Here is a 27,316-nt window from a genome sequence, read left to right on the forward strand (position 1 = left end):
ATTAGACTAACGCTCAGGCTGCCGATTGGCTGCCGCTAGGCTCGCGTACGGAGGGGCGTGGCGCGGCCAGCCGCAGCAGCAGTGGTGGCGGCGGGCGGGGCGCGGCGTTGCTGTGGTGACTGCTTGACGCCGCCCCAGCAGGCGCGAGTTCCGTTGGGGGGCGGGGCCTGGGATGGAGCGTGGTGCATTGTGGGGCGCGGGGCAGTAGAGCGGCCTAGCCGGTAAACAAGGGCGGGGCCGCCGCCGCCGCCGCACCGAGCTCCCCGCGACAGGCCGGGGGCGGAGGGGCCGCCGTGCCGTGCCGTGCCGTGCCGTGCCGGGCGGTCTCTTTTCCCTGCAGGCAGCTGCTTTAGGCCTGAGAAAGCGCCTGGGCCTTCGGGGGGCGGCGAGCCGCGGCCCTGCCCCGGCGGGGTGCTGCTCGGTGCGCGGGAGGATACTTTTATTTATCTTTTATTGCAGGGGAAAAGACAATGGCGTCCGGGACAGTAGTGAACGCAACTCCTTCGGGAGGATCAAATGATGTCAGCCTGGAGGAACCGAAGAAGATGACGAGGGAAGACTGGAGAAAAAAGAAGGAATTGGAAGAACAGAGAAAACTGGGCAACGCGCCTGCTGAAGTGGATGAAGAAGGAAAGTACGGTTATTCTAAAGTATTAGTTTTAAAAAGCAATTTTTTTGTTTATTGTGATTACAGAATTGTGGGGGGCAGCACAAAAGGTGAATGCAGAACTGAATTACTGTACTTTGTGAATTTGTTTATAACATCCCAGCCTTTCTCAGGTGTATAGACTTTTCTTTTTACAAAAAAATAATGTATGCTCACTGTTGGTCTGATCTGTTGGGGTGCTGCTAAAAAGCCCTGCCCTGTGCAGATCGTTACAAGTGGTATTTTAAAAGTGAGCCAAAGGTAATGCTGGGGAACTTTACTGTGCAGCTTATCAATTTCTTTCCTTCTCTCTGTGGTTTCTGCAAGACTGTTCGCCATCTTATTGCTCTTCTTATTGTCTCTGAGGAGGGGGGATATTACTATTTTTGTAATAAGACAAAACTTTTTGATTTGGAGTGGGAAAGATTAGGTGAACTGACTGCAACAAAACATCTAAAAAAGTCTGTTTGTTATAACTTATTTTAGAATGCATTGTAACAACTTCAGTGATTATTTTATGATCAGTCCTAAAACACTGAAGTTGAATGTAAGAGTAAGTCTTTAGGTTAAGTTGCAGTTCTTTTCCTGTGCCATATATTTATTACATGACATCTTTTACAGAGATATCAATCCTCATATTCCTCAGTACATATCCTCAGTACCATGGTACATAGATCCTTCTAAAAGACCCACTCTAAAGCACCAGAGACCTCAGCCAGAGAAGCAGAAACAGTATAGCTCCTCTGGAGACTGGTACAAACGAGGAGTTCAAGAGGTATGCAAAATATTTTGGCTATAAAGGTAATATTTGATTCCATGAGAAAGGAAGAATAGAAACATTGATTCCTGTAATTTTCTGTGTTTTCTGGTTATGTGTTTTAAAGAGGACAGGAACTGGGAATTTTTACTCAGCAGGCATTTCATAGTGTTTGGTGATAACTCAAATACGTGTTACGGCTTTGTGGAGAGCATACATACTTTTTTACTTGCATTGAAAAAAATGAGGTAGTTATTAGGAATGTGTATATGAATCTTGGTGGAAGCTTGTACAATACTGTTTTTGTTGTTTTTGTTTAGCATGCTGTAGCAACTAAATATCGTAAAGGAGCTTGTGAGAACTGTGGTGCATTGACACACAAAAAGAAAGACTGCATGGAGGTAAATTTGACTTTTGTTTTAATGTTTTTGAAAACAGTGCAAATTCTACTTTAGTGGAAAGTAGCTGGTTATAAATAAAAGGAAAGTTACTAGTTTCTCAAATATTGAAATGTTGCTTGAAAATTTCTAAAGCAACTCTTATGTTGGAAAAAAAACCCCTACCATTCAGGATGTTGTCTATCAACTCTATATGTGAAAAGAGATGCAACAGTAGGTGAAAATGTTTGTCWCTTAATTCTTTGCATTAATTTGCTTTTGCTCAAGTGCTGCTGAGGCTAACCTTTTTTGTTTCGTGTCAGTTAAGAGTACTTTCCAGGAATTGTATTTTAATTCCTTCCTTAACTGTGGAAGATAGAGTTATGTGGGGCTGCAATAAATTGATGGGTTTTAGACAGTTGCATTACTATAAAAATCTAAAAACGAACTATGTACACTTAAAATTCATAGCTTTCTAGTGCTGGATTAAACCAGCTTTAGAGGAGCTCAGTTAATACATATTTTTAAGGTGAATAACATACTTCAGTCTAATGAACTGATCCAACCAGTTTTTTTCCTTTCAGAGACCCAGGAAAGTTGGAGCAAAATACACAGGCATGAACATTGCACCAGATGAACACGTGCAGCCTCAGCTAATGTTTGATTATGATGGAAAGCGAGATCGTTGGAATGGTTATAACCCAGAAGAGCACATGAAGATTGTAGAGGAATATTCCAAAGTTGACTTGGTAGGTGCTGTAGTTTGCTGGGGAAAGATTCTGTGTTTGACTGGGGAATGGGGGAAGACGTCTTTGCTCTGTGCACTCTGATACTAGATCTTGTGCTATATTCGTAATGAAAAACAGAGAGGGATTCTGTATTTGATAACAAACTTAGCTTGAACTGCAAACTCGGATCAGAACTGGCAGCTGAGGATGGGTCCGCACAATAAATGAGTGGTCTCTCCAGGTTGCCTACCTTTCACTAGGCAAGCCGTAGAATTCATTGCCCAAAATGAAGACTGAACTACAGAAAGGAATTTATAAGCTGGCTGTAATGATCAGAGCTAGCATCTATATTTATTTATATATATAACATTTATACGTTTATTTACATATATATGGAGCAGTGGACTAACTGTAAATGTCTCTGTGCAGATCAGCACCTGTTGCAGTTAATCTAGCTGTGTGTACCAAATCCATGTGGACACTATTACCTTCTTAGAAAAAAAGTAATTCACCACCTTGACTGGATGTTCCAAAAGGCAGTTAGATGCCTAAGAACCTTTGTGGGCCTGATCTGAGGCTCTCARTGTTTTTCTGTAGTGCACAGGAAAGCTAATGCCAGCTGAAGATATTCTGGATTTTAGTGATCTGATGGGAGAGTATAAAGAAAACAGAGCCAGACTCTTCTCAGTGGTATCCAGTGACAGGACAAGAGTCAATGGACAGAAATTGAAGCACAAGAAACTCCATTTAAACATAAGAAAAAACTTCTTGTACTGTAAGGGTGATTGAACTGGAACAGGTTGCCCAGAGAGGTTGTGGAGTCTCCATCTTGGAGATATTCAAAACCCAGCTGGTCGTGGTCCTGGGCAACCTGTTGTAGCTGACCCCACTTTGAGCAGGGCGGTTGGACTAGAGGATCTCCAGAGGTCCTCTCCAGCCTCAGCCATTCTGTGGTTCTGTGATGTCAGACATGCAGCAATTCACTACATGCTACTTTAGAGTCTCACTTTAGACTTTGGCGCTTCATGGATGAACCGTAAATGCTTGCAGTGTCATTCATGACCTACCTTAAGCATTGAAGTTCCTAGCTAGATTCATCATACGAGAACACAAGAATAAAATGTTTGTTCTTAAACTGTACTGAACTACTGTAAGCTGTCTTTTTCTTAATCTAAAAAATCTAAAAACGGATGGCTAGGGAGTATTTTTAGGAAGTACATAGGGATGTTATAGCTGCATAATCTCCAATAAACTGGTTTATGTAACTCTATAATAGAAAATAGCAAAATGGTTAGTATGTACACATTTTCTTTCCTTGATAACTCAAAAAATGTGGTAGATGTAAGAGTAGGGTAGGCAAACTGGGCTGCTGATTTTTGACAAGCAGACAGAGAATTAGCAGCTCAGTTTTTGTAATAACTAATACTTTCTAAATGATAGTGGTCATAAGAGATGCTTGTGATGACTTTTACTACACACTTGCTATTAAAAGAAAGTATTAAAACAAGTTCATGATATGCAGGCCAAACGTACGCTGAAAGCCCAGAAGCTTCAGGAAGAGTTAGCATCAGGAAAGCTGGAGCAAGTGGTAAGTAAACTAAACCCTAATTCATTTTTGTTTACACTGAATAAAGATAGAAGGGTCACTTCTGCTCTCTGATGTTCTTACTCTGCAGACTGAGTTTCCTATTGCTTTCTATGCCCTTCAGTAATGCAGGTTTCTTCCTAATACAAGCATGTTCTGTGTCCCTTAGAAGAATTCAAAGTACGTCCTTTCAAATGAGAGTGCCTTTGCTTTCCCCTCATGGGCAAGATTTTCTTGCTTCAGTTCTGGCAATTAGTAATCTTGCTAAAATGAATTATATGGAATTGTGGGTCAGAAAAGAATTGTTTTCCTGGTAAAACTTTTATTCATGCACTATAATGAATTTTTGAATTTAAAGATTGTTTTGTCTGACTAATATGATTATGACCATTACGTGACTATGGATTGCTTGATTAATGCTTTGTATAAATAGGAATAGGAAGCTTTTTTCTTTTTCTTAGAACTGAGCTTGTATCTTCTTCTGTTGTTGTTTCACTGTTTGCAGTGTCTCTGGTTGTTTGAAGGCTGAGGGTATGTATTTCCCTCTGGTTTGCAACTCCACAGAGTTTGCATCTCCTCTTAGATTATAGTCAAGGCTTTTGATAGTCTTTAATATAAAATTCTAATTTAAGAGGTATCTATCTGTGATGATTTTCCAAGTTTATAAAATGGGGGAGAGTAGAGATCATTACTGGTGAGAAGTATTTGGGGGGATTTTCTTAATCAAAATATTACATTGTAAGAAAAAACACACCAACCAATAGAGTACCTGCAATTTGGCCTCCATTTTCCATATGTTGTCACCTTGCGTTTTGTCACTAGATGGCAGAGTAAACTTAATCTCCAACCCAGCACAAAATACATCGTAATCCTGAACTTCCTTCCAAATGGATAAGGTTCTTACTCTTTTTGTCACCACAGGGCAGGATTTTTAGCCTTCATATATTTATTCCTTACAAAATAGATTTGGTAGAAGAAAAGAATATTTGAACATAAAGAATCATTTCTGATAAACAGAGAAACAAGTCTGGTGCCTCTTCTCATAAGAGTGCTGGTCTTCCAGGACTCCAGTTGTTTTGATCTTTACTATCCCAAGGATTGTCACATTAGAGGCGAAACAGGTTTTTAAAAAAAAAAAAAAAAAGTTTGGCTACATTTCTCCAGTTGAAGTTATGGCTCCTGATTTATGCTTGGTATTCCTGTCATTCCTAATTAAATACTCACAAATATATTTGTTAATATATARTTATGGGTTTCTTAGGGTTTCAGAGCTGAATTATATTTTTTTTGACATGATGAGTTATTCTAGTCTAAAGCATTAGTGTTCAAAGGCATAACAGACTTTACATACAACTGACAGTTCTAGAATTTGCCATTCTTGCAAGGGCTTAGAAATTCGATTGGGAATACAGTGAAAAGGTCTCCAGCATGTTTCAGCAACAGAGACACTTACAAGCTCAGTCTTAAAACATTTAGATGGTAGTGGTCTTTGTGCATTTTGTGACAATTATTGTATTTTTGCTTCCAGTAAGTCTATGCCATAGGCATAAGCTCTGCTTTGGTTGTTCTTTATCTCCCTGTCTTCTTCCTTCTCTCCACCGTCTTGTGTTCTCTGCTGATGTGCTCTTTGTTTGCTGCAGAACTCCCCAAGACACCAATGGGGAGAAGAGGAACCAAATTCACAGACAGTAAGATGATTATCACTGTATCACACCATGGGGAGAAAAAAAGGACCTGTAGTTAGTGAAGCAGTGAAATGGGGGTGGCAGAAGAGTTTCAATATTGGCTTCATGCTGCCTTTTTGGGGGGGGCAGAGGATGCTGGATTTCATAGCTAATAACTCCTGTGTGTTGTCAAACCTTAGAGATGCAAGAGAATAACTGATTTTTAACATGTTTTATATTTTGTTTAATATAACTGTTTTCTTAACGTTATCACAGTTGTGTTTTTTGTAACTGTTTCCATAGTGGAAATCCTGTAACAAGGGTATTTCTGAACAGTGGAATGTAACTGCATGATAGATTAGCACACGTAAGCCCAAGTAAATGATGCTAACTTTTAACTAAAGGGTTTTCAGATTTTTTAATCAAACCATTAAAATCAGATTCTTTTACTTGTTTCTAGAGTGAATGTTCATTTTATTTAGACGTTTCCTATCTCTCGCCTCAGGAAAGAGATCATAACAGCGAAGATGAAGATGAAGATAAATATGCAGATGATATTGATATGCCTGGACAGAACTTTGACTCTAAAAGACGTATCACAGTTCGAAATCTACGTATTCGGGAAGATATTGCAAAAGTGAGTATAGAATTCTATTACTGTTTATCTTTTTTATTCATATTTCAAAAATTGCACTATTATTAATGAATTTGGTGTTTAGAGATTAAGGTCTATTCTCAGTTCTACTGCTGCTCGTGTTATGGTTTCTCAAAGGTCATCCCCTTGCACAGATTTCCCCTTTTAAAGTGTCTTAAGTTGGGGGTTACGGTACTAATTTCAGTTCTTTTAAAATCATAATTTTTTAATCAAATATCTTGTATGTTGTTTTCTTCCCCTAGTACCTGAGGAATCTGGATCCAAACTCTGCTTATTATGATCCCAAAACAAGAGCAATGAGGGAGAACCCCTATGCCAATACAGGCAAGAATCCAGATGAGTAAGTTAAAACAGGGGAATGCTCATGTATCCAACAAAACTCTGTTAAAAAATGAGATGACTTCAGTAACTTTGTATTTTCTTGCATATCTGTGTCTCTTTTTATTAATGAATCCCTAGTCCATTATGGATAGAAAAATCTTTTAGTAATATTTCATGATAAACATGAAAAAAATGGTTTTTGATTTGTTTTAGTATTTCAAGTAGTATTTTAGTGATCCTCAGGGACACGAGGGCCACCACTTAGTGTACTGGTGTGTATATGGAACAGTTTGCTGCATCTAGAGATTATATCTATAAACAAAAATGATGTTTATGAAAAGTATTTCAGTAACTGAATCTAAAACTTCATCCCTTACTTGTTGAGAGGCATTCAGCAGTGGATACCTAGCATGGTGTATCTGTGATGTCTAACTAAATGCCTGAATTAGGAGCGAAACTTCCTCATATATCAATGGAGTCTGCATAGGGAAGGTCTGAAAGCTTTAGCTTTGTTTAGATGGACAATTTAATTTAAAAAAGAATGCCTTAAGCTGGCTTTTGGATACACACAAGACTGTCTCACTTAAAAACCCAAGTCAAGCACTTGAGCTGTGACCCAGCCTTGACCCATGTAGTGCAGCAGACATGCAGAGTAGGCAGGCTGTGACTAGAAACATTTATTCAGAGTACAGTAATTGGATCAGCTTGCTGCCTGAAATAGAATGGCAGTGGCTAAATGCTGGCAAATAATGCTCTTTCCACCTCTCCTTGCCCCCAGCTAGAATAATGCCGGTCAGTCCATTTTATTTCAGATACAGAGACTTTCACTTCTCTCTAGAGTCATAATTTGACCTTTGTCGAATCCATGTTTCTGCAACAGCATTGCAGACTGTAAATGTTTGAGTGGTTTTTGTGGAGATGAAAAGAGGGGGAAACTGGACTGTTAACATTATTTGATTTTCAACCTGTGGTTCATATACTCTTTGTGAGTCACTTCAAAGGGGTGTGCAAAAGGTACCTAAAGCAAGCAAAGCTATTATCAGGCTTTAACTCTCTACAATACCCAGGGGGAGAAGGGATCCACAAATCCAAAACCTGAAATCACTGTGCTAGAATATGACTTGCCATTCATATATATTTATTGTGCAGTTAGGTCCAAGCTTGGCTTCATGGTGCTTGGTATCCCATGCCCAGACAGAGCTCCTGTTCTGCATCTTAAATTTATCCGTATAAACACAGGCATCACGTTTTGCTATCTAATGCTTTCATGACTATGGGAGCCTAGACTTTTAATTCATTTACTGAGTTGAAGGCACCTTCCTCTCCCTCCATCTTAATTATCAGGGCACAAAGGAGAGTTTTTACCTTCCTGTTGGTGTTCTGTGAATGTGTTTTAAAAGGGATAATTATGGAAATGATGTGTTACTTGCATGCTAAAAATCATATTGTTCTTTTCTGCAGAGTTGGTTACGCAGGTGACAACTTTGTCCGTTACACTGGAGATACCATTTCAATGGCACAGACCCAGTGTAAGTGGTTTTTTTTGTTTTTTAAGGGAAGGGAAAATGTTTAAGTTACCAATACTGCTTTTTTGAAAAGGAGAAAAAAATCCTTGTGGATTTAGTTTCATTTTTTTAAAAACCATCACAAAACTATAGGTGGTAATTTGAATACATATGTCAGTGTTAGAGTAAATATTGAGTGACACCTCTTGTGTACACAGTGTTTGCTTGGGAGGCTTATGACAAAGGCTCTGAAGTTCATCTTCAAGCAGACCCTACAAAATTAGAGCTACTTTATAAGTCCTTCAAAGTGAAAAAAGAAGATTTCAAGGCACAGCAGAAAGAAAGCATCCTGGAGAAGGTAATAGACATTTGGTTTTATTTAATAAGGCGTTTTGCTGAGTTTGGGTCTTAAGGAACAAATTACATTATTAATGCTATGTCAGAACATGTCAGCTGTTCTGATCAGCTCTATGATGTGTGTGTGTGTGTGTGTATAATAAACTATCCGATCTATTGGATTCAGTAAATTATTTAATATAGGAACAGTATATTTGAAGATCTGCTGGGATTTCTCTGGAGTCTCGGGAAGGCTTTCCTTAGCTGTCAGAATTTCTCTATTGAAAAATCTGACAGCAGTATGTAGGTGGAGTGGGAATCTAGATATTTTATTTTAAAAATAATAGAAGTCGTTAAAAAAACTTACACTATTTAGAAGTGGCATCTTTTCTAAAAACTGTCTTCAAAAACTATTTCTAAATGTTTCTTTCCTCTTAAAAAGTGTGAAAAGCTTTCAGAAATCAGAATTTTCAGACTCTGGTTTTGGGTACAGGCTTCTGGATAAATACTTATTTTATATTTTGTTACCAGTTTCTTGGACAATGGAATAAAAGCTAAATCACCCATGTAGATTCTAACCTTTTCAACATTCAAGTTGTTTTTCCAACTTTTGCTTTGCTCTGAACACTTGCTGATCTGAAAGATCTCTAAAGTGAGGAATAGCACTATTATAATCCTTCAGCCAGGGAAAAAAAATACTATGGCCGCAGTAGGAGATGTGCTTCTCTCTTAGCTATTGGCTAAAGATTAAACTGCCTCCACCCGCTTCTCTTGTGTAGTGTTTTGTCCTGGAGGTCATATAGCCTGGATAGAGAAGACACTGAAAGTGAAGTTTTTGAAACATGTGCTTGACTACATATAAGGTTTTTTTCCAAGTTCTTTAAGTGTCATTTCTATTTGCATTATAGTATGGAGGACAAGAACATCTAGATGCCCCACCTGCTGAATTGCTTTTAGCTCAAACAGAAGATTACGTGGAATATTCTAGGCATGGAACAGTCATCAAAGGACAAGAGAAAGCTATTGCTTGCTCTAAATATGAAGAGGATGTAAAGATCAACAACCACACAGTAAGCACCTAATTTAAACTTAAATTCAATTTCTTCCCTTTAAGAGGGAGTGAGGTGTAGAGACAGTGTAATATATTTAAAACAGCAAATAAGTAACTTCTTTCTGAAGTGTGGCACACTCCCTTTTCCACTAAGCAGGAATTTTAACTTCTCATAGGTGCAGTGTTAGTTTGAGGAGCTGTGATGGAGCTCTTGAAAGAAACTGAAGGGGAGTTATTGTTCTGTTTCCCCTTGCCTTGAGTATGGGTTGGCCCTGTGCTGTTGCTCTTCTCTTTTTGAAASCATTCCTGTAAGACTAGTATAAAATTGCAGATATATTTCTCATAACTTCCCCTTCTAAACTGTTTGAGTAGGTTACTCCTTATCAGGAAAGAACCTCAGCAATAAATTGCAGTTTGCCTCTCATGGGAGTATCTGTATGGGTGTAACTGCTATGGTGTTTCCTCTTGCAGTGCATTTGGGGTTCATACTGGAAAGAAGGCAAGTGGGGTTACAAATGCTGCCACTCGTTTGTCAAGTTCTCTTACTGTACAGGAGAAGTTGGGAAAGAAATTGCTGTAAGTATTGCCTTAGAGTTGTTTCCAAGTTATTAAATAAAGCATCCATCTGTATACTTACTAAAAAATAATAATAAAGTTAAAATTTAACTTGTCCATTCATTTTCAAATGTGCTTTGTAAACGGGTATCCTTCCTATTGTCTGTTGTATAGAATACTGAAGCAAGCTTACCAGAAGACCAACCCAGGGAGGAAGAGCACATGACAAAACCCAAAACTCTGATGGAGGTAGGCTGTTTCCCTTTCTAAGGGAGGAGATACTTTTCTCCAGCATTTTAAGAGATGGAAACATATATGTAACTACAAAATTGTGTTATGTCATTCTAATGAATCTGAAAATTATCAGACTGCATCATTCGATCATTAACATCTCTTCTGTATTCAAAACTAAGCTCTGAAATAGCATTAATAGACACTTAGTAATGTTCAAGACATTAAATTCTAATGTTTGCTAGTTGAGTCTTAACTGCAGCTGTTTTTCCACTTTACAGATCCACCAAGAAAAACAGAAAGACAAGAAAAAGAAGAAACACAAGAAGAGCTCAAATTCAGATAGTGAGGGTGAAGAGAAAAAGAAGCAAGAAAAACTTAAAAAGGTGCAGTATATTCTTCAAACACATTTTTAGAACAATGTTTTATGAAAACTGTAATATAGTTCTTGTATTCTGTGGGATGTTCTTTGATGCTAATTTTGAGTTGAAGCACTAGATATTCTAAAGTACCTAGCTGTTACTCCCTATTTCTGCTCATATGTACTCTGTTGGTGCAAGCTTTGACTTTAGGCAAACATGCAATAAATATTTAGTTTAGAAGATTTAAGTTTAGAGGATTTGGAATACTTCGTAGGCCCCTATTACAGCTGTAGATCTGTAATGAAAGGCATTTCAGAACACAGGGCTTTGGCTATTGAAGAAAGATGGAGAGATCAAAGCTTGACTTAACACTTTCTATCCCAGACTTGGGCCCAGTCTTGCAGTTGATGCAATAAATCCATCCACAAGCTATGTACAGAGTCTTGCTGAATGGAACCCTACACAAGCACAGCAGCCTACCTCTGGATACCTAATGTTAAACTACAGTTATTCCAAACATGGTGGAAATATGACTTCTTTTGAATAGCAAGGAGTAGCAGTAGTTTGAGAAATGAGGTAGTTTGTGTGTTCAGAAAGCATTTTTTTAACATTGCACCCTGACTGAAAAACACTAAAATCACATGCTTTCTTATCTGCTTTTGTACTTTCTGGATCACAATTACATTTTAGGTAAAACCTAGGAGTTTCTTACTTGATTTTGGCAACTGGAAGGGGATTAAAATATCTTGTTTGCTAAATATCACCTTAGCTCATTTTAAGCTAAACACTCAAAAATAAGCATTAGATCTCAAAAATAAGCATTAGATGAAGTATGCTGTAGGTGGGCCAGACAAGTGTGCATTGCTGCATCCCACCATTCTGCTTCCTGCTTGTTCATTGCACTAGAATCTACTACAAACTTTCATTGTTTGGGTGTGGTTTTTCTTTTTTTTTTTTGCTTCCACTTCAGGCATTAAATGCAGAAGAGGCTCGTCTCCTCCATGTCAAAGAAATCATGCAGTTAGATGAGAGGAAGAGGCCATATAACAGCGTATATGAAACCAGGGAGCCAACAGAGGAGGAAATGGAAGCCTATAGAATGAAACGTCAGAGACCTGATGATCCCATGGCCTCTTTCCTTGGACAGTAATCATGGTGAAAATCATTCCAATACACAAGACTTTTTTTCATACTTGTTTACAGGTCTCTAGATGCTTGCTTACCTTCCATGTGTGTAATGGATGCCAGAAATGGCAGAGAGTTTCTTTTCTTGTGCCACAGAAGCTGGTGAAAACTTCTTACAACAGACATAAGCAGTACAATATGTACAGCAACTCTAGAGAGTGTGTGTGTGTGTATATATACACGCACACACACCATATATATTTTATATATATGTATATAATGCATTCAGTACTCAGTAAATTCTCTACTGGAAGAGAAAGGATCTGACAGTGGCTGGAATTCCAGATTCATTGGGACACCTAATATACGCATGGAGACATGACAAATTCAGTATAACTGACTAACCAAAAGAAGTGGTCAGCAGGTGTCACTGTTAATATAGAGCAAAAGTTGTTGAAAATAAACTTGATACAGCTTTTGAAGCCTAACCTTTATTTCTAAAGAGACTTGCCTGTCACATGGCTTTGAAAGGAAAAGTAGTTTTTCTTGATCACTTTGTAGTAAGTATTTTGGAAATGTAAAAATTGATTGCTTTGTACAGTGTTGGTTAAATTAATATAAAGGTCTTAAATGCTATACGGTCTTTGGAATGAAGAGGATAGGAGAAGCTGACTCTACAGAGCTTTTAAATTCTATTTCTGCTTAAATAAAAAGCTGTCTCTTCATCCATACTTCCACACTTCCTGTGATGCTGACATCACTATAAGTGTAGTTTATCCAAAAAGTTGGTGGTCTTATCTGTGGTGTTTCTGTAGATGTTGACATATAAATTTCAATTGCAAACATCTGAATTCTTTGTTCTGTTTGATATTTAACAGTATACGTCTTACCCTTTATAACTTCCAAAATCCTGTTATGTGGTGTAATACTGAAAGTCGAGCTGTAATTACCTTATGATAGTGTCATGCAGCATCTGATACATATTTGGCAATATTAGTCCTTAAAACTATGAATTTTCTACTATGACTACTAAAAGTTAAAGAAATGAGTGAAAAACTTGACACCGTTGACATGGCTTTAGAGTTGGAAGAATTAAGAATTACTTCTGTTGTAGCTTAAACTGTTTTATTAAATATGGCTTTATAACCATGTTAACTGTGATTATATTAATATAATCACAGTTATATAATATATATATTATAATATAATGGTAGGACAAAGAAAACTCCATTCTGTAATCCTGTCCTTTCTTCTTAGAATGAAAAATCTGGTTATAATTCCCATTTTGTAAACAATGAAGGAAGTTAAAGTTACCAGAAGAAAAAAAAAATACATTTTATCTATTTCTACCTGTAAAGCTGATTTCATTTTATTACATTTTTCTCCTAGTCTTCTTCTCCTGTGATTATTTTTGCTATAAAAGTACTAATTTTGAATGTAATGCTTTGTGTGTTTAAAAACTTCATTTTAAAATCCTCCTAACTCTTGCAAAAATATAACCAACTAGTGAGATCAAAGATCTGGGAGTGGTATTGTTAATATAACTAAGTGCCAGAAAGGAAAAACTTTAAATAGTTAAAATCAGCTTTTGCAGAGGATGTTTTTATATTTTCACAAACAACATGCATTTAGAAAATCAGAGGAGAAAATACTAGGGAAACAGTTTTTCTTCCACTTCCCCAGTGCCTCACTAAGTTTCCATATCAGCTCATCTCTTGACCTTTCTTGGTTATGGATAATTCCAAAGAGGAAGCTGCTTTTTTTCAACAAGTAATTGCATACAATAAACATACATTTACCTGTCTTGTGTATGACTGTAGAGCTGCTTTCTTGTGATTGTGTATAATTTAGTATACAGAAATGCTGATAACAGAAATTTTGCTTTAGTCTTCAATGTAGTTCTGTACTGAAACTATCCATGAAATTCTCAGGGATGAGAAAATTTTTAGGTTAAGTATTTACAGTACTTTGGAGATCCTCTTTTGTGATCTGAATGCAAACTGTCTTCAAAAGATTTTCTGAATTAGCTGATTTTAACTGTGAACTATTACCCTTCTAAGGCCTGTGACATCCGAAGTACTAGCTAGCAGTACCTCTCGCCTCACAAACGCTAACTGTTGTTGTCTTAGTGCCAAGTTCAATTTGAGGGAAGAAGATATGTCAGAAGAATCCATGTTAACAGTTCTTTGAGCTATTTGGATACGTTTCTAAAAGTAGCTAGAGACAGAATCCTTTTTAGGGTAAAGGAGGCAGTTCAGAAATTACACTGAAAAGAGCAATTTAGAATGAGGAACAAATAACTCGCCAATCTTGGCAGCCTGTAAGTTCAGATTTAAACTCTGGCTGGTGATTATTTTTCTTCTGTGCAAGAGAAAAAYGGGGAGAGAGTTGAAGATATGTATATTTTAGAAGCCCATAGAACATGTTCTGTGCTATTAAACTGTCAGTTCAAATGTCAGATTGAAAAAATGATTATAGGAAGATATGGTTTTTACAAATAAACATACTGAATTCCATCTTACAGCACACTTGTGTGGATGGATTTTCTTTTCAAAACTTGAAGATATGACTAATTTTCTTTTRGTATACCCTGCCTTCTAAAAGAGAGGCTACAAGGAAGATGGGCCAGTTTCCTCTCCGGTAAAGCAGAAAGACAGCTTAAAGGGATTAGTGATGTTTTATTCAACATGCAGTCCTTTGAGCTTGTGCACGATGCAGAATCGATCTCTTCTGGATCAGTCTCAACAGTTAAGGACAACTAAAAGAGGGATTAAAATGTGTTGTTCTATTTAAAGCATAGGGGTTAAATGTTAAAGAACATTGTGAATCTGAGCATGGGGATTAATTTTCCTCCATCTGCTTCTCTCTGGAGTTGGCAGGCAATATGATTGTGCATATCCAAAGACAGCTTCCTATTGCACAAGAAGAATTTTTTCCTTTCTAAAATGAATTTGAAACAAGTTTGTAAATTAGCTTGGACAAAAATGAACATACAATGAAAATGAGCCTACTCCAGCAGAGACAGCAGGAATTGAGTACTGTTTCTTGCACACACAAATACAGTAGAAGTGAGGTAGGAGATGCCTTAACCTGTTGATACAGACTAGTCAGATTCTGAAATTTTAATACAAGACAGATCTTTTCTCTGAATCTGACCCTTGCCAAAGCTTTAAACTTAATTTCTCAACTCCCTTCTCAAACATTGCCTCATTTTTCTTCCTGTTCAATTCTAGTTATTTGTGGCATGCTTGATCTGCATACTGTAAACCAGCCAGCTGATGCAAAGATGTTTTCATTGTTGTAGGTGAAAACATTCTTGTTTAAATTTTGTTGAAGGAAAAGAAAAAGTTTCGCATTCTGTGTAATCTTTCAAAGCCTTCAAGGCATGCCAGAAGGTAGTGCTTTTACTGTCTCCCTGTTGCTTTGTAATTGGATCTTTATGGCTTTCCTTGAGTGGGTTAATGAAAGAGATGCACTGTTCTACATATGTGTAATCGGTTTAGGCTGTTGAGGGATCAGAAGAAGCAGGGATGTTGGCAAGAGTTAAAGATGGAATGGAGTTGGTCCTTTAGGAAAAAGAAAAGCCAGCTGAAGAGACAGGATTTTCTCTGCCCACTAAAACAAGGACTGTGCCTAGTGAAACCCAACAGCTGCAGTTTTCCGTACCACTTTTGGGTATGATTTTAATTATTCCATTCAGGCCAAAACATTTTGGCCTGAACTATGAGCAGGCAACTCCCCATCGTTCTATTAGCACTTCTGTTTGGATTAATTTTACTGAATGTAACACAAAGAAATAGACATATTCTAACTTTTACACAAAATAAATTTGTTTCCATCTCTTAGGTGACCCAACTGAAAGCCCACCAGGGATATTAAGCAATGATGTTATCTTGCTTGTGCAAAATACAAGTTCATTTCGGACCTCAGAGGAATGGAAAAAGCTTTCACTTTGCCTAATGATACTTCACTCTGTGGACAGACTAACAAACCCAACCCTCCTAGCAACAGAGTCTTAAAAGAATATTCCAATAACTCCAATGCATTTTAGAAATAGCCACCACCCAGCCACTTATTTGCACTGCATTTGGATCTAAGCACAGTCCTTGGCCTGTTACTCTATAACCTCCCACTATATCTCTTAAGAGTGGAACATTTTTCAGATCGAATTATCTCCATATCACATTTGTACATGTATGCATTTGTTCTAGATTTTTAATATAAAGCTAGTAACTTGGCTAACAAACTTGGCTCCAACAACACCTCACAACAGGGTTTTAATCAGTCACTGCTTTTTATTCAGAAGCTACCACAGTGTTTGCTAACATTGCATTGGGGAAGCAATCAACATCCACTGGACACTGAAGTGCAAGGCCCAAGATTGAAGTCACCCACTATATGCATGTCCTGGCCCAGGGCCAGCTGGCAGAAAGGCTGCAGGTGAAGGAGGTGTTTCCTAGTTTCCTAGTGTTAGCATTTAACCTGATTCTGCATATCTTAGTTTTCTGCATATCTTGGTTTGGAAAGTGTTAGGCCATCAGCCTCTTGGTTACCATAAGACCACAGCTGAGATTTACTAGGGCAAGGAGAATGGTGTCTTCCATTGGTTTCTGATTTTGCTCAGCTCTCTCTTCTTGCTTTAAGAAGTCTCATGTTGAGCACGTGCAAAAGCAAAAGAACTGAATGGCCTGGTTTTAACACCAGAGAGACTGTGGTTACTCATCCAGGCTGTGAAGACCTAGCTTCACCTCCACTATCTCCTTGGGGGTATTTAAACTTCCAGCTCCCAGCTCCCGTGTTGTGGGTGAGGAGGAGCAGGAGAAGGGAGCAGGTACCTCCAATCTCTGTTGTTGGTATTTTCAGTTAAGGATAAACGAAAATTCCCTGAAACAGGAATTACATTCGGCTCTCCTCGCTGCAGGTTCAAGGCCCCGCAGGCAAAGGAGAGGAGGTGCCTGGACCTCTCACATCCCCCAAGTGCTCTGAGCTATTGGGGAGCCATAGGTACAGCACAGCCCCTCAGTATATTCTGCTGATGTTATACCTGTATTTTCTAAATATTTTAGGAATGGCTGAAAGTCCATTTTTAGCAAATTAACAATTCTCTGAGGAAAAAAAAAAGCTAAAATGTGAAATACTCTAGTTGGAGAGCAGCAGAGGAAGAAGGAATTTCATTTGCAGCTATTATTAGCTGTTCAGACTTTCACTGCTGCAGTGCAATGCAAGTGATTTGTCACACGTCTCTGGGGATGCTGCTTGTCCCTGAAGGGCAGAGACACCATACCATGATGCGGAGAAGTGACACTCAGTCACTGGGTTTCCTGGCCTGGGCAAATGTGTGCTGGGGTTGCTGGCTGCTGCTGCAGACTCCAAGAGCGAGGCTGGCATTTTTGCTAATCCAAGGTCTGGCACCCACCAGCATCAGGACACTAGGACTGTGAGTCAGGGAGAATTTGCAAGGTTTCTGGATCAGCTCTTGTGCATTGTTTCTTGTCCAAGTCTAGTAAATTATAGTCATCTGCTATCCACCCTCTTCTCTGAGGTAGCTTTGGATGTTAACCAATTCTGTTTAACCTTTTCTTGGATAAACTACAATCATTACATTTCACTATTGCTCGTTTAAAGGCCTATTCTATAGGCTTTGACTCCTGTAGTTCTTTCCAGAACTCCATAATTTTCCACGCTCTTTTTTAAAGTTTTGCTGGGAAATACAAGGCATTTTCATAAGAGTCTTCTCTTGTCTAAATTTATTAGATGCCTAGGCAGGAGCCAACTGTGGCAAGTACAAGACACTGTTGAACTTCACTTTGAATTAGAAGGTACATGAGACAAAAGAAATAAAAACCAAAACCAAACTTAACACATCTTCTGCATTCTCTGTTTGCTGTAGCTCACTGATGTTTGGGGTGGCTCCCACTTCCCTCTTCCCAAAATATGCTCCATTTATTTTTATCTTAATGGGTTAGGATTGCAGTTCTCAAGCAGAGCTAATGGTCTCAAGGGCATCCTTTAAGTTTAAACAGAGACTCATTTTATGGGGGCTTTTTTTGGAGAGGGACAATCATGCTCTAGAGACTGCTCAGAGACTTCCAAACTCCTTTTAGTTAGGGCAATAAAAATTGCTCAAAACACCATTCCACACTAAACCAAGCAGACCTGTTGGGTAGAAAATGCTTTTCCCGTTCCATTAGTATCTTCAGAAAAAAAGAAAAAAAAAAATCAAAGCACCTACACCCATCTTTGAAAACAGGTACACTTGCATTGCCATTTCCCAGCTTGGCCTTGAAGCCTGTATTTCAAGCCGTTTCCAGCCTCTTTGTTAGCTGCAGCTATTTTTGCACGTGCCGAGTTACTTTATTTGATTACAAAGTCATTTCTACAAGGTTAGTGTCTATAAGGTGAAATGCATTAACACTTAAGGCAGTAAATAAGGGAAAACCCTTCCCTGCTGGGAGGCAATCCAGCCCTGTTGTCCCAGGGGAGGGAGCCAGCACTAGCTTGCATCTAGGCACTTCTTGCCCAAAGTAGGCGCACAGCAGATAGYTGAGCTAAAATTACACTTTTCATCCCGCGGGCACCGCATAACGCCCCCTTCCCTCGCCGCAGGATCCACGCGTGCCCCTCGGCCGCTGCTAAAGGCTCTCAGTTTCGCGGGGGAGGCGCGGGCGCAGCGCGAGCCAGGCCCGGAGCCCGGCGGGGCGAGGGGCCGCCCGGGCCCGGCTGCCGCAGCAGGGCCACGAGGCCACGGCCGCCGTGGGCACCAGGCCCCGCGCTCCCGCTCGCGTGCTCCGGGCGGCCGCCCCGACCGCAGACCTCGCCCAAATTAAGAACGCCCCCGTGGGGGTTGCTTCTCGCAGGATTACTCCCGGGACCCGCGTGGCCGCCCGGGCTCGGAGGCGGGATACGAGCGCCCAGAGGGCATCCCGCCGGCCCGGAGCCGGCTGCCGCGGCGGCGGGAGGGCCGCGCTGCCGGGAGGAGCAGCCCGGCCGGGGAGGCGCTCCCCGAGGCGCTGCCCGTGCGCGGACCGTCCCGGCAGCCCCCGACGCGTTGCGCCCCCGTTGCCGGCGAGCTGCCCGCGCGACCGCCGCCGCTGTCGGGAATCCTTCCCGCCGGGGCCGGGAGGCCGCCCGGCCGCSCCTCRCCTCGCCAGCCAGCGCACGCGGGAGCTGCCGTCAGCGGGAGCGTCCGGCCACCACGGAAACCCCCTTCCCGCGCCGGCCGCTGCCGGCTGCGAGGGCCGGATCCAGCCGGGCTGGCGGCGGGGACGGGACGGGACGCGAGACCTCCACGGTCCTGCAGCGGCTTTCCTAAAGCAGGCAATACTCCATTTACATTTAAGATTATGGTTTTGTTTCGTTTTGTTCTTTTTAATGCAAGGGTCATCACTGAGCTGGGAAGAGAGCTGGGAGCCAGGACACCCCCGGTCCGAGTTGGCTCCCCGAGACCTCCAGCCCTGCGCCTCGTCTGCGAAACACAGCCACCCCTGCCAGGGGCTGTTCACCTGATTGCAGCTTACAAAGCAAACTATATATATATATATATATATATATATATATATACACATACATATACACACACACACACTTTTTCACTGTATTTCTCTAACATAAATAAGTGCAGCTATATCCGTTCTTGCCATGTTCCAAGAACAACTGCAGAGGAAAGCTTAAAATAATAATAATAATAAGAGCTGTGATAAGGATAGCTTCTGGGGTGATAGGGAATTATGCTTACTTAAGGAGTTGTCCACCCGGGAATGGGCTCCCCGGGCATGCCACCATGGGGACTGCGGGGCACCTGCACCACTGCTGCCCCCAGCGCCGGCCCCACCACGCAGCGGGAAGCGCCGTGGCATGGCCAGCCCCAGCTCGGAGCACAGGGAGGCCCGTTGTGCTGGGTCCGCACGTCACCCAGCGTGGTGGGGACCTGATTTGGAGGGGATGCTCTAGGAGATTCGCCAACGCCGGTAAATCGTTACAGCAGCAACACTCCCACCAGGTTCAGCGGTGGCAAAACCTGCCTCTATGCAAGAGCTGAAGGATCTTTTTTCTTCCTCTGGACAATGGAGAATCAAGGAATTAATCAAAATATTAGGGTGATTTGCTTAAGAGTCCCCATAGATTTTACCAAAGCTATACCCCTCTGCCCCCAAAACGCTATTTTCATCCATCCTGAATGAGATTAAGGCTGGCTTGTGTCCCAGCATCTGGCCTGGCACAGGAGCGGACACAGACAGCTCTGTCTGGCAGGGCAACGTGTCCCGTAACTTCCTGTGTGTTTTGAGAGTTGTAAGGCATTTGCAAATTCTGGGTTTAATGGATCAGTACAAGCCAGGACATAACATTCCTGAGAAATATAACACCGTGACTTGCCACAGAGGAGAAATGAGAAGGGGCAGGGATTTCCTGGGCTTCATCACTTCTATATCGATACAGCTAACTGTTCATCCCAGGACTGCTGAATTCCCATTCAATCACTGCTTCTAGTGTTCCTGCCTTATCTTAAATAACTGCTATACTTGCTATTCCTTGTCACTACTTTGCAGCTTAAAAGCAAAAAAGCAAAGTCCCAGCCCTTTCCAAAGACAGAAGCATTTCTGCCCTATCATCTTTATGTCAAAGCCACTGTGTTTTGCCCCTTCGTGCCTTCACCTGAAGGAGCACTGTGAGGCGTGTTCCTTTTGAAATTCCCATTTGCAAAGCTCTCTGCTTTATGACGATGTCTATGAGTAACAACACTAGTGGAGCATCTCATTTTACTTCAAGCCTTGGGGCAAACTTCTTTTACCCTTTTGTCTAAAACTGTTTTGGAAGTGAGAGTTGAGTTTCTACCCTTAGGTTAAGATTTGCTTCCCTTGCTAATGTTCTACAGATCAAGTGTCAATGTTATTCCCTAGATTTATCTGTGTTACCCATCCCTGTACAAACTCTCTTTGTACAAGCAGCAACTACATCAGACAAAGCCTGAACTAGTCAGAAACGATCCAGGAAAACTGAGTGTTTCACACTAGACCGCAAAGTAAGGGAGAGAAAGGAAAAAGCTCCCCAAGCATCAAGAGTTTTCCAGCCATATGCATGTAAAAATTTCTTCCCCTGCCACGTGACAGAAGGAAGCGGCTCAGACCCATTACACAATAATAAAAATATGCCATTGGCAAAGTTGAGCCAGAACTTGGAGCTGCTGCAGGAAGCTAGGAATACACGCGAAAAGGAGCAAAACATAAATAAAAAAGATAGAAGAAGTCAAAACTGCATGCCCCCTCAGAAGGAAGCTGTTGCAGCAGGACCGGGGTGGGGTCGTGCTCTGCTGCATGACAGTGATTTGCAGCGAGAACATCTGCTTAAAACTCTGTAGGTTTCCAGCGCACGCCAAGATCTCACTGAAGAGTTCTGTCTTGGTGAGTACATTCCCTTTTCCTTTTTTTTTTTTTCTTCCTTCTCTCTCCTCTCTTAACCTTAACTTTGAAAAACTTACCAAATAAGGTCTAAATCACTGAGCACTCAGGTTTCCAGTGCATGCAAAGGAATCCGTAATGACAACAGTCTTAAGTTAAAAGAAATACTCCAGCAGGGAAACAGTCCTCGTACACTTTTGCTGGGAGCAGCCAGCTCGTACCATTTAAACTGCAGCCTCTCCCCTTCATTCTGGTACTGACTGCTAACTTTTGTAACACGATTTTATTCACAGATCTAGGAGAGGTTTGCCACAGGCAACCCCGGCTGCTTAAAGCTGAGAAGGTGATGCAATGTCAGGCACAGAAGATATATCACTCTCCTTGATCTCTTTTGACATTATTTTGTGCAATAACAGATAACAGAGCAAATTCATATCTGGTATAACTTCTTCATGGGGTTATATCAAAAATTAAATGCATCCATTTTAACTGTGCCGCTGCTGACACCAGCAGTGCACCTTGTTTTGTCTAAACTGCTGTTTAGGTCTGCATGCCCAAGACTGCCTTGCTGCTTCCACCCCAGAGACACTGCAAATAATCACCCGAGGTCAGAATTATGCTCATGGGGAAACGGATTATTTTGAAGACTAACCAAGACTCCTTGAGCTACTCTGTAAAATTCTGAAGCATGAAGACAGTTGTTTTGTTTAATAAAGCCTCAAATACTTAAAGAAAATAGAATAGAAAGCCACAGTAGTTTGTTCACTGCCTGGGTCACATCTTGCCATCTCTATTTGGGTTATACAGACCATCCTGCTCTTGTTTTCCCCATGTTCAGCAAGTTCCCTCCCAGCTTTTCTCCCCCCCCCCCCATTTCCTCTCCATGCACAGGCACACACCACCACCACGCTGCACAGTACAGCTTCCCTGGCTGAAAATCACCGTCCAGTCTGAGCGTGCGCTGCCAAAGAACCATTGGGTTTGGCAACTACCATTTTTTGGATTTTCCCTCTGACTTGATTACAGCCCAGCTGCCCTGTGAGCAACAGGAAAAATAGTTGATCCTGCTTGTCTGGGGCTCACTCCTATGGGTAAATCTTTTCTTACAGAAACCCCTTCTTTTTAATGTATATATTCAGAGAAATAGATCCAACTTTTAACTGTACAATGAATTGGGGAAGTCGCCAGGAACAGGGCTGGGACAGAGGGGGCTAGTGCAGGAGCTTGTAGGAGCCAAGCAGAAGGGAGGCTACTCAAGGCAGGTATTTTGTGGCAGCCAAAGCTGTGGGGGGAACATGGCAAGAGCTGCATCCCCCACAAGAGCTTGTCCGAGAAGGGCATCTGGCAGAGGCGAGCCTATCCCAAGCCCTGCCAGCTGCCTCTGCCAGCTGCAATCAGCTGGTCAGGAGTGGTTGTTGCAAGGAGCCCCATGGGGATGCAGCTCCGAGGGATCGTGGGTGCCAGGTGTCAGAATGACGCACTACAGCTCTGGTGACAAGGAGTCATGTACGGAAAAGCTGTAAGAGAGCATGGATCTACAGTCCTGTCATGCAGGTGCCTCACATGATAAGGAAGCTCATGGGATACTAAGGTTTCAGCACAGAGAAGCTGAGTTCAAATCCTGATGAATGCACAAGTGACTGTTTAAAAACAGTTTTATTATGGCATTTGGGGGGAGAGACAGACAGTCCACCCATTCCCACTATTTCTAGACCCTAAGGAAAGCCACACCTCTACTCCCCTCTCCCAGATCTCCTGCGGCAGGGAGAGCCAGGGCAAGCGGCACATTCTGTGGAAGGCTTCAGAGATCCATCAGGAAGCAAAGGACCCAGCAAAGCAATAAGGAAGAAAACAAAATGCTCTAAAATAGAAAGAGGTTGCCACGTAAAGGCAAGAGGAGCACTGGAACAGAGTCAGAGAACATCCCCATTTTCAGAGACATGATTACTTTAATGGAAGCATTCGTTACATTTCATTATGTAACTATAGCGAAGGCCCCTAAACTCATTAGAAAGTTCATTAGGAAGTGAGAATCCAGTGAACACTCATGTTTGTAACACATTTGCAAATCAGAGATGCTCTATTCAGAAGTGATGACTTTTTGGCAAAATCATCTTTCTAGTTTGCTTCCTGACAAAGATTTCCCTAAATTATCCCATAGTGATCCACTACACTGTTTTCCAGATTGCATGGATCCCAGAAAATGCCCTGAACTCCACATCAGCAGTCCCCATAGGTTCAGCTGAAGGACCCAGGGAATCACTGTATCTAAAACCTAGCTAATGGACATCTCAAACTCTGCCTGTCTGTGTTTCATCCTTCCACCTCAGGGCGCAGATATTTACAGCACATTTTAGAGCCTCTCTCCTTCTCTTGGATGCCAGAGGCTGGAAGAGGTATGACCCAGCTCTGATGAGAACATAGGCTTATAAACTGAAGCTCTGACAAGCATCTGGGAGCAAAAAGGGGCTTTCTTTAAAGATTCATACTCCAGAGTTAGTGCTGTAGTCCTTGACCATCATCTGTCCACCATGAGATGCACCAAGCTGCATGAACCAGAAGGTGAAGAGACTCCCGAGGGCTGTGCTGAAGGCATAACAGGCTTGTGTCATTAGGAATCCTATGGAGATTTTCCCTTCCCTTTTTCTCTGACTGAGCAACAAAGAAAACACCATTGCTTATAAATATTTCAAAAGACATCATTTCAGAGTGAATCAATGGACAGATGGAATATTTTTAGTTGTTGGGAGTAACAGCACTTTCTGCATGAATGAGATCTTGCACGTCACAGATGTGCCGTAGCTGAGGGAGATGCACTCCACAAGCAAAGGGCAGAAGTACCTCTGTTCTGACGCAAGCTCTCCCACCAGCACGCTCGAAAACCTCAAGCAAGTCGCTGGGTGTAGCCTGCACCAGTGCTGCTATGGGCTCCTCTGGGGATGTGGCCAGCACAAACCAGCATGGTTTACTAGACTAGCCCTGGCTGAAGTCTGGCCTGCCATGACTAGGATTTTGAGACGTGAGATAGCTTTTTTAAGTCAAGCTGGTCTACCTTCTTTTCCCATGTTAAAATCAGTGCATTGATAGCAGCATACTTTCCCCTGGGTGCTGAGGAGCTGAACATTTGCGCTTCAGTAGCGCATACAAACTACAGCCATCACCTGGGTCCCCCTGTGCTCAGTCAGGAGGGTGGGAGGACTCTTCCCCTCCCTAAGCAGTCTACCATCATCAGTTACCTCTTATAGCCCACTGAGCACACTCTCACAGAACAGGAATTTGTAACAGGAATTTGTCATGAGTGAAGTGTCTCCAAAACCCAATTACAAAAGACATTTTAATTGAAGTGTCATTAGAAACGTAAGAACTCAAATGAAACCCTGCTGCATGACCTTTGCTGTCAGGTCCACCGCCTGTACTTAGGAGAGGGCAGATGTTGATCTGTTTCCAATTTGCCTTTTGGAGCTCATCATATGTTCTACATTGAGGAGCAATTTTTCTTTTAAGGTGGAACAGCATGAGGCTTGTTTTCTTTTAAAGAGATTTCTTTAAAAGGTTATTTATAGATTCTCTCATGAACGTGACTGTGCTTCTCATCCCACGTGCATTACTGTGATGTGGCATGAAACGTTCTTGTAGAGCCTTCTAATTAACACCGACTTGAGAACCACATCAGACAAGTGCTCCATGTACTCCAGTATTCTCTCCCCAAGGAGAGGCAGCACCAGTTCAGATGTAGGTGCACGAAACCCTGTGGGGAGCAGAGAGTTATGGGCTGTTTTACCCTCAGGGAAAACTTCTGTTCAGATTCCTTCTGACAGAGGCTGGCTCATATCCCGAAATCTGAGGAGCATTATCACTTCCAAAAGTCTTGTTCATTTAAAAACATGAACGAACGGGGTGTTATCGTCTGTTCAGGTGTCCAGTGCTACCAACCACAGCCTCAGGGCCCTCCTGTGGTAATGAGTTGCCCAAGCTCAGGGTATTTTGTTTGACACTTTTTATGTCTTCATGTCAACTGGTTGTTTGGAGATAAATAGAAGTACTTAACCTAAGAAATATTAAGAGAAGAAATCCCCTTCCCTGCCTTGTGTTCCTCTTACTCATTTCTTCTCTAAATGAAGCAGTCCCACCCTTTTTTCAAGTTTTGCTCCACAATGAATTTTTTTCTTGCCACAGCTTATTAGTGTCACCCTCCTCCAAACACCTTTCACTTCTCTTCTGCCCCATTGTGAAGGGTTACTAAGAGAGGCTTAAGAAAAATGTTGATAACTATTCTCTATCCTTTCCTTAGGCATTCTAGCATTTTGTTTCCCTTTCTGTGCACTGAGCAGTCTTTATTCAGCTGTCCTAGCTAATACTGGTTTGTGGTTTCAGTCTCATAAGGCCATTAAAGTGACACCTTTCACCAGCAGCAAGTAAACTTAAGAAAAACAAAAAAGACCAGAAGAACAAAATGGCTTAGCAGCCAAATCCAGCCCAGAGATCTGTTTTGCATTTCCCACTCCTCTGCATGTTCCTAATTATACATACTGCAGAACTGGGGGGCTCCCAATTCCACATTAATATGTAGCATATTGTTCTGCTCGATTTGGAGCATGTAACGTGCATTTCGATCCCCTTCAGGAGCTGATACCAGAATGACAGAGATAAGCCCAACATGGAATTTATAGAATACTTTGAATGTCTCACTTCCAGTTCAAGAGCGAAGCATAACACTACTGGGGAGAAGCCAAAAGCTCCCATTATTTGACTTAATATCAATATATCAATATCTTTCCTTGCCCAAACAAAAGACCTATGACAGATTAAAAGGTCTGGGATATCGCAGCTTATGTTTCTACTGCATCTGTGTTAAACTACTCCAAATTTGTTTGAGCACCAAAGCATGAAAAAATATCTGAAAGACAGTTTGCTTACTTTTTCATCCCTGCTTGTATTACATATTTAGAGTATTTAGTTGCAGGATTTAAGGATATGATAAGAAAGCCCAAGCAAGCAGAAGACTCTTGCAAAATATTTAACCCCTACAGCCAAGGGTAGCTGTAATATGGGAAAAAAAATGTTTCACACTAGTCTTTTCCGTGAATTAAGAGTGAGCACCTCTTACCCCCGTGGATAGGAGTTGTATCAAAGTGATACATGACTAATCCCGTAAAAACAAATAAACAATAACTCTTAATTTCTTTGTCTTTAACTTCATCTCTCCTAATCAATGAGCTACCAAGCTAAAAATGAAACATCCACAAGTTTGTATGGGGCAGTTTTATGCTTTGTATCCTATTTCTCCAAGGCTACTGCAGACATAGAAGCTGAAAGAAAGAAATCCAGGCCAAGGGATCCCTTTCCCTCCCCCTACCAGCTTGCTTCCACAGTCATACAACCAGACAATAGTCCATTAGCACCTTCCCTCTGCCTGTGGTTAGCACCCAAAACAAGAGAGTTTGGTTCTATTTAAAGAATAAGGTGTCTGTGCCATCACTACTGGGGAGCCTGTGATCGTAACACCTCCCTGACTAACAGCAAAGGGAAGAAGAAAATCTTCAGTTCAGGCACCAGCTTACGCATGAGGAGGCCTTCAGTTCTGGGGAGGGTTACGGCAGGAGCACCTTTAGCCCATGGATAGACAAAAACTGACACCATAGGGAAACTTTTTACTATATCCCTCACTGTGTGCAGAACCCAAACTCTTCTTTAAACTCTTCTAACTTTCAGATATTCAGGTGGGTTGCGCACAGGGATGACCTCTTGTGAATTAGCTGTGAATCAGCCTGAGTCTGAGCACCTTCTCTAAGCTGCTGGTGCATCTGAGCACTATTTCAAGATATCGCAAAGAGGATTACTCAGCACTTGCATGTGCAGTGTAACTATTCGCAAACAGCCCCACGCGCAGACATCCAGAGGGAGATTTTATTGTATAGTAACTGCTCTGTTTCACTAGCAGTTATGTGGGAATAGGCATTTTCCAGAAATGATATCCTACCAGGGCACTGCCTCCCTGCACAGCAGTGCAGTCAGACAAGCCC

General features: G+C 41.4%; 1 protein-coding gene across 2 annotated transcripts; it reads left to right on the forward strand.

The window, feature by feature from the left end:
* The first annotated feature begins 272 nt into the window (after positions 1-272).
* SLU7 (SLU7 homolog, splicing factor) lies at positions 273-14,421 on the forward strand. 2 transcript variants are annotated; one of them, XM_026091348.1, is made up of 15 exons: positions 274-634; positions 1,268-1,421; positions 1,724-1,804; positions 2,365-2,529; positions 4,031-4,096; positions 5,734-5,781; positions 6,263-6,394; positions 6,655-6,752; positions 8,195-8,262; positions 8,457-8,596; positions 9,483-9,644; positions 10,097-10,201; positions 10,355-10,429; positions 10,693-10,797; positions 11,744-14,421. In XM_026091348.1, the coding sequence occupies exons 1-15, from the start codon at positions 471-473 to the stop codon at positions 11,921-11,923; spliced, it is 1,743 nt and encodes a 580-aa protein (XP_025947133.1). In that variant the 5' UTR covers positions 274-470; the 3' UTR covers positions 11,924-14,421. The 2 variants fall into 2 exon arrangements, with proteins under 2 accessions (XP_025947134.1, XP_025947133.1); XM_026091349.1 differs by lacking the exon at positions 5,734-5,781 and having other exon boundaries at positions 273-634.
* The last annotated feature ends 12,895 nt before the right edge of the window (positions 14,422-27,316 follow it).

This window comes from Apteryx rowi, unplaced genomic scaffold (assembly GCF_003343035.1).
Source record: "Apteryx rowi isolate R43461 unplaced genomic scaffold, aptRow1 scaffold_90, whole genome shotgun sequence".
Classification (NCBI taxonomy): domain Eukaryota; kingdom Metazoa; phylum Chordata; class Aves; order Apterygiformes; family Apterygidae; genus Apteryx; species Apteryx rowi.

Coding starts and splice junctions, on each gene's coding strand:
- SLU7 (XM_026091348.1), top strand. CDS start 471: ATGGCGTCCGGGACAGTAGTGAACGCAACTCCTTCGGGAGGATCAAAT. Junction 5,782..6,262: donor AGGAACCAAATTCACAGACA/GTAAGATGATTA, acceptor CTCTCGCCTCAG/GAAAGAGATCATAACAGCGA. Junction 10,430..10,692: donor AACCCAAAACTCTGATGGAG/GTAGGCTGTTTC, acceptor TCCACTTTACAG/ATCCACCAAGAAAAACAGAA.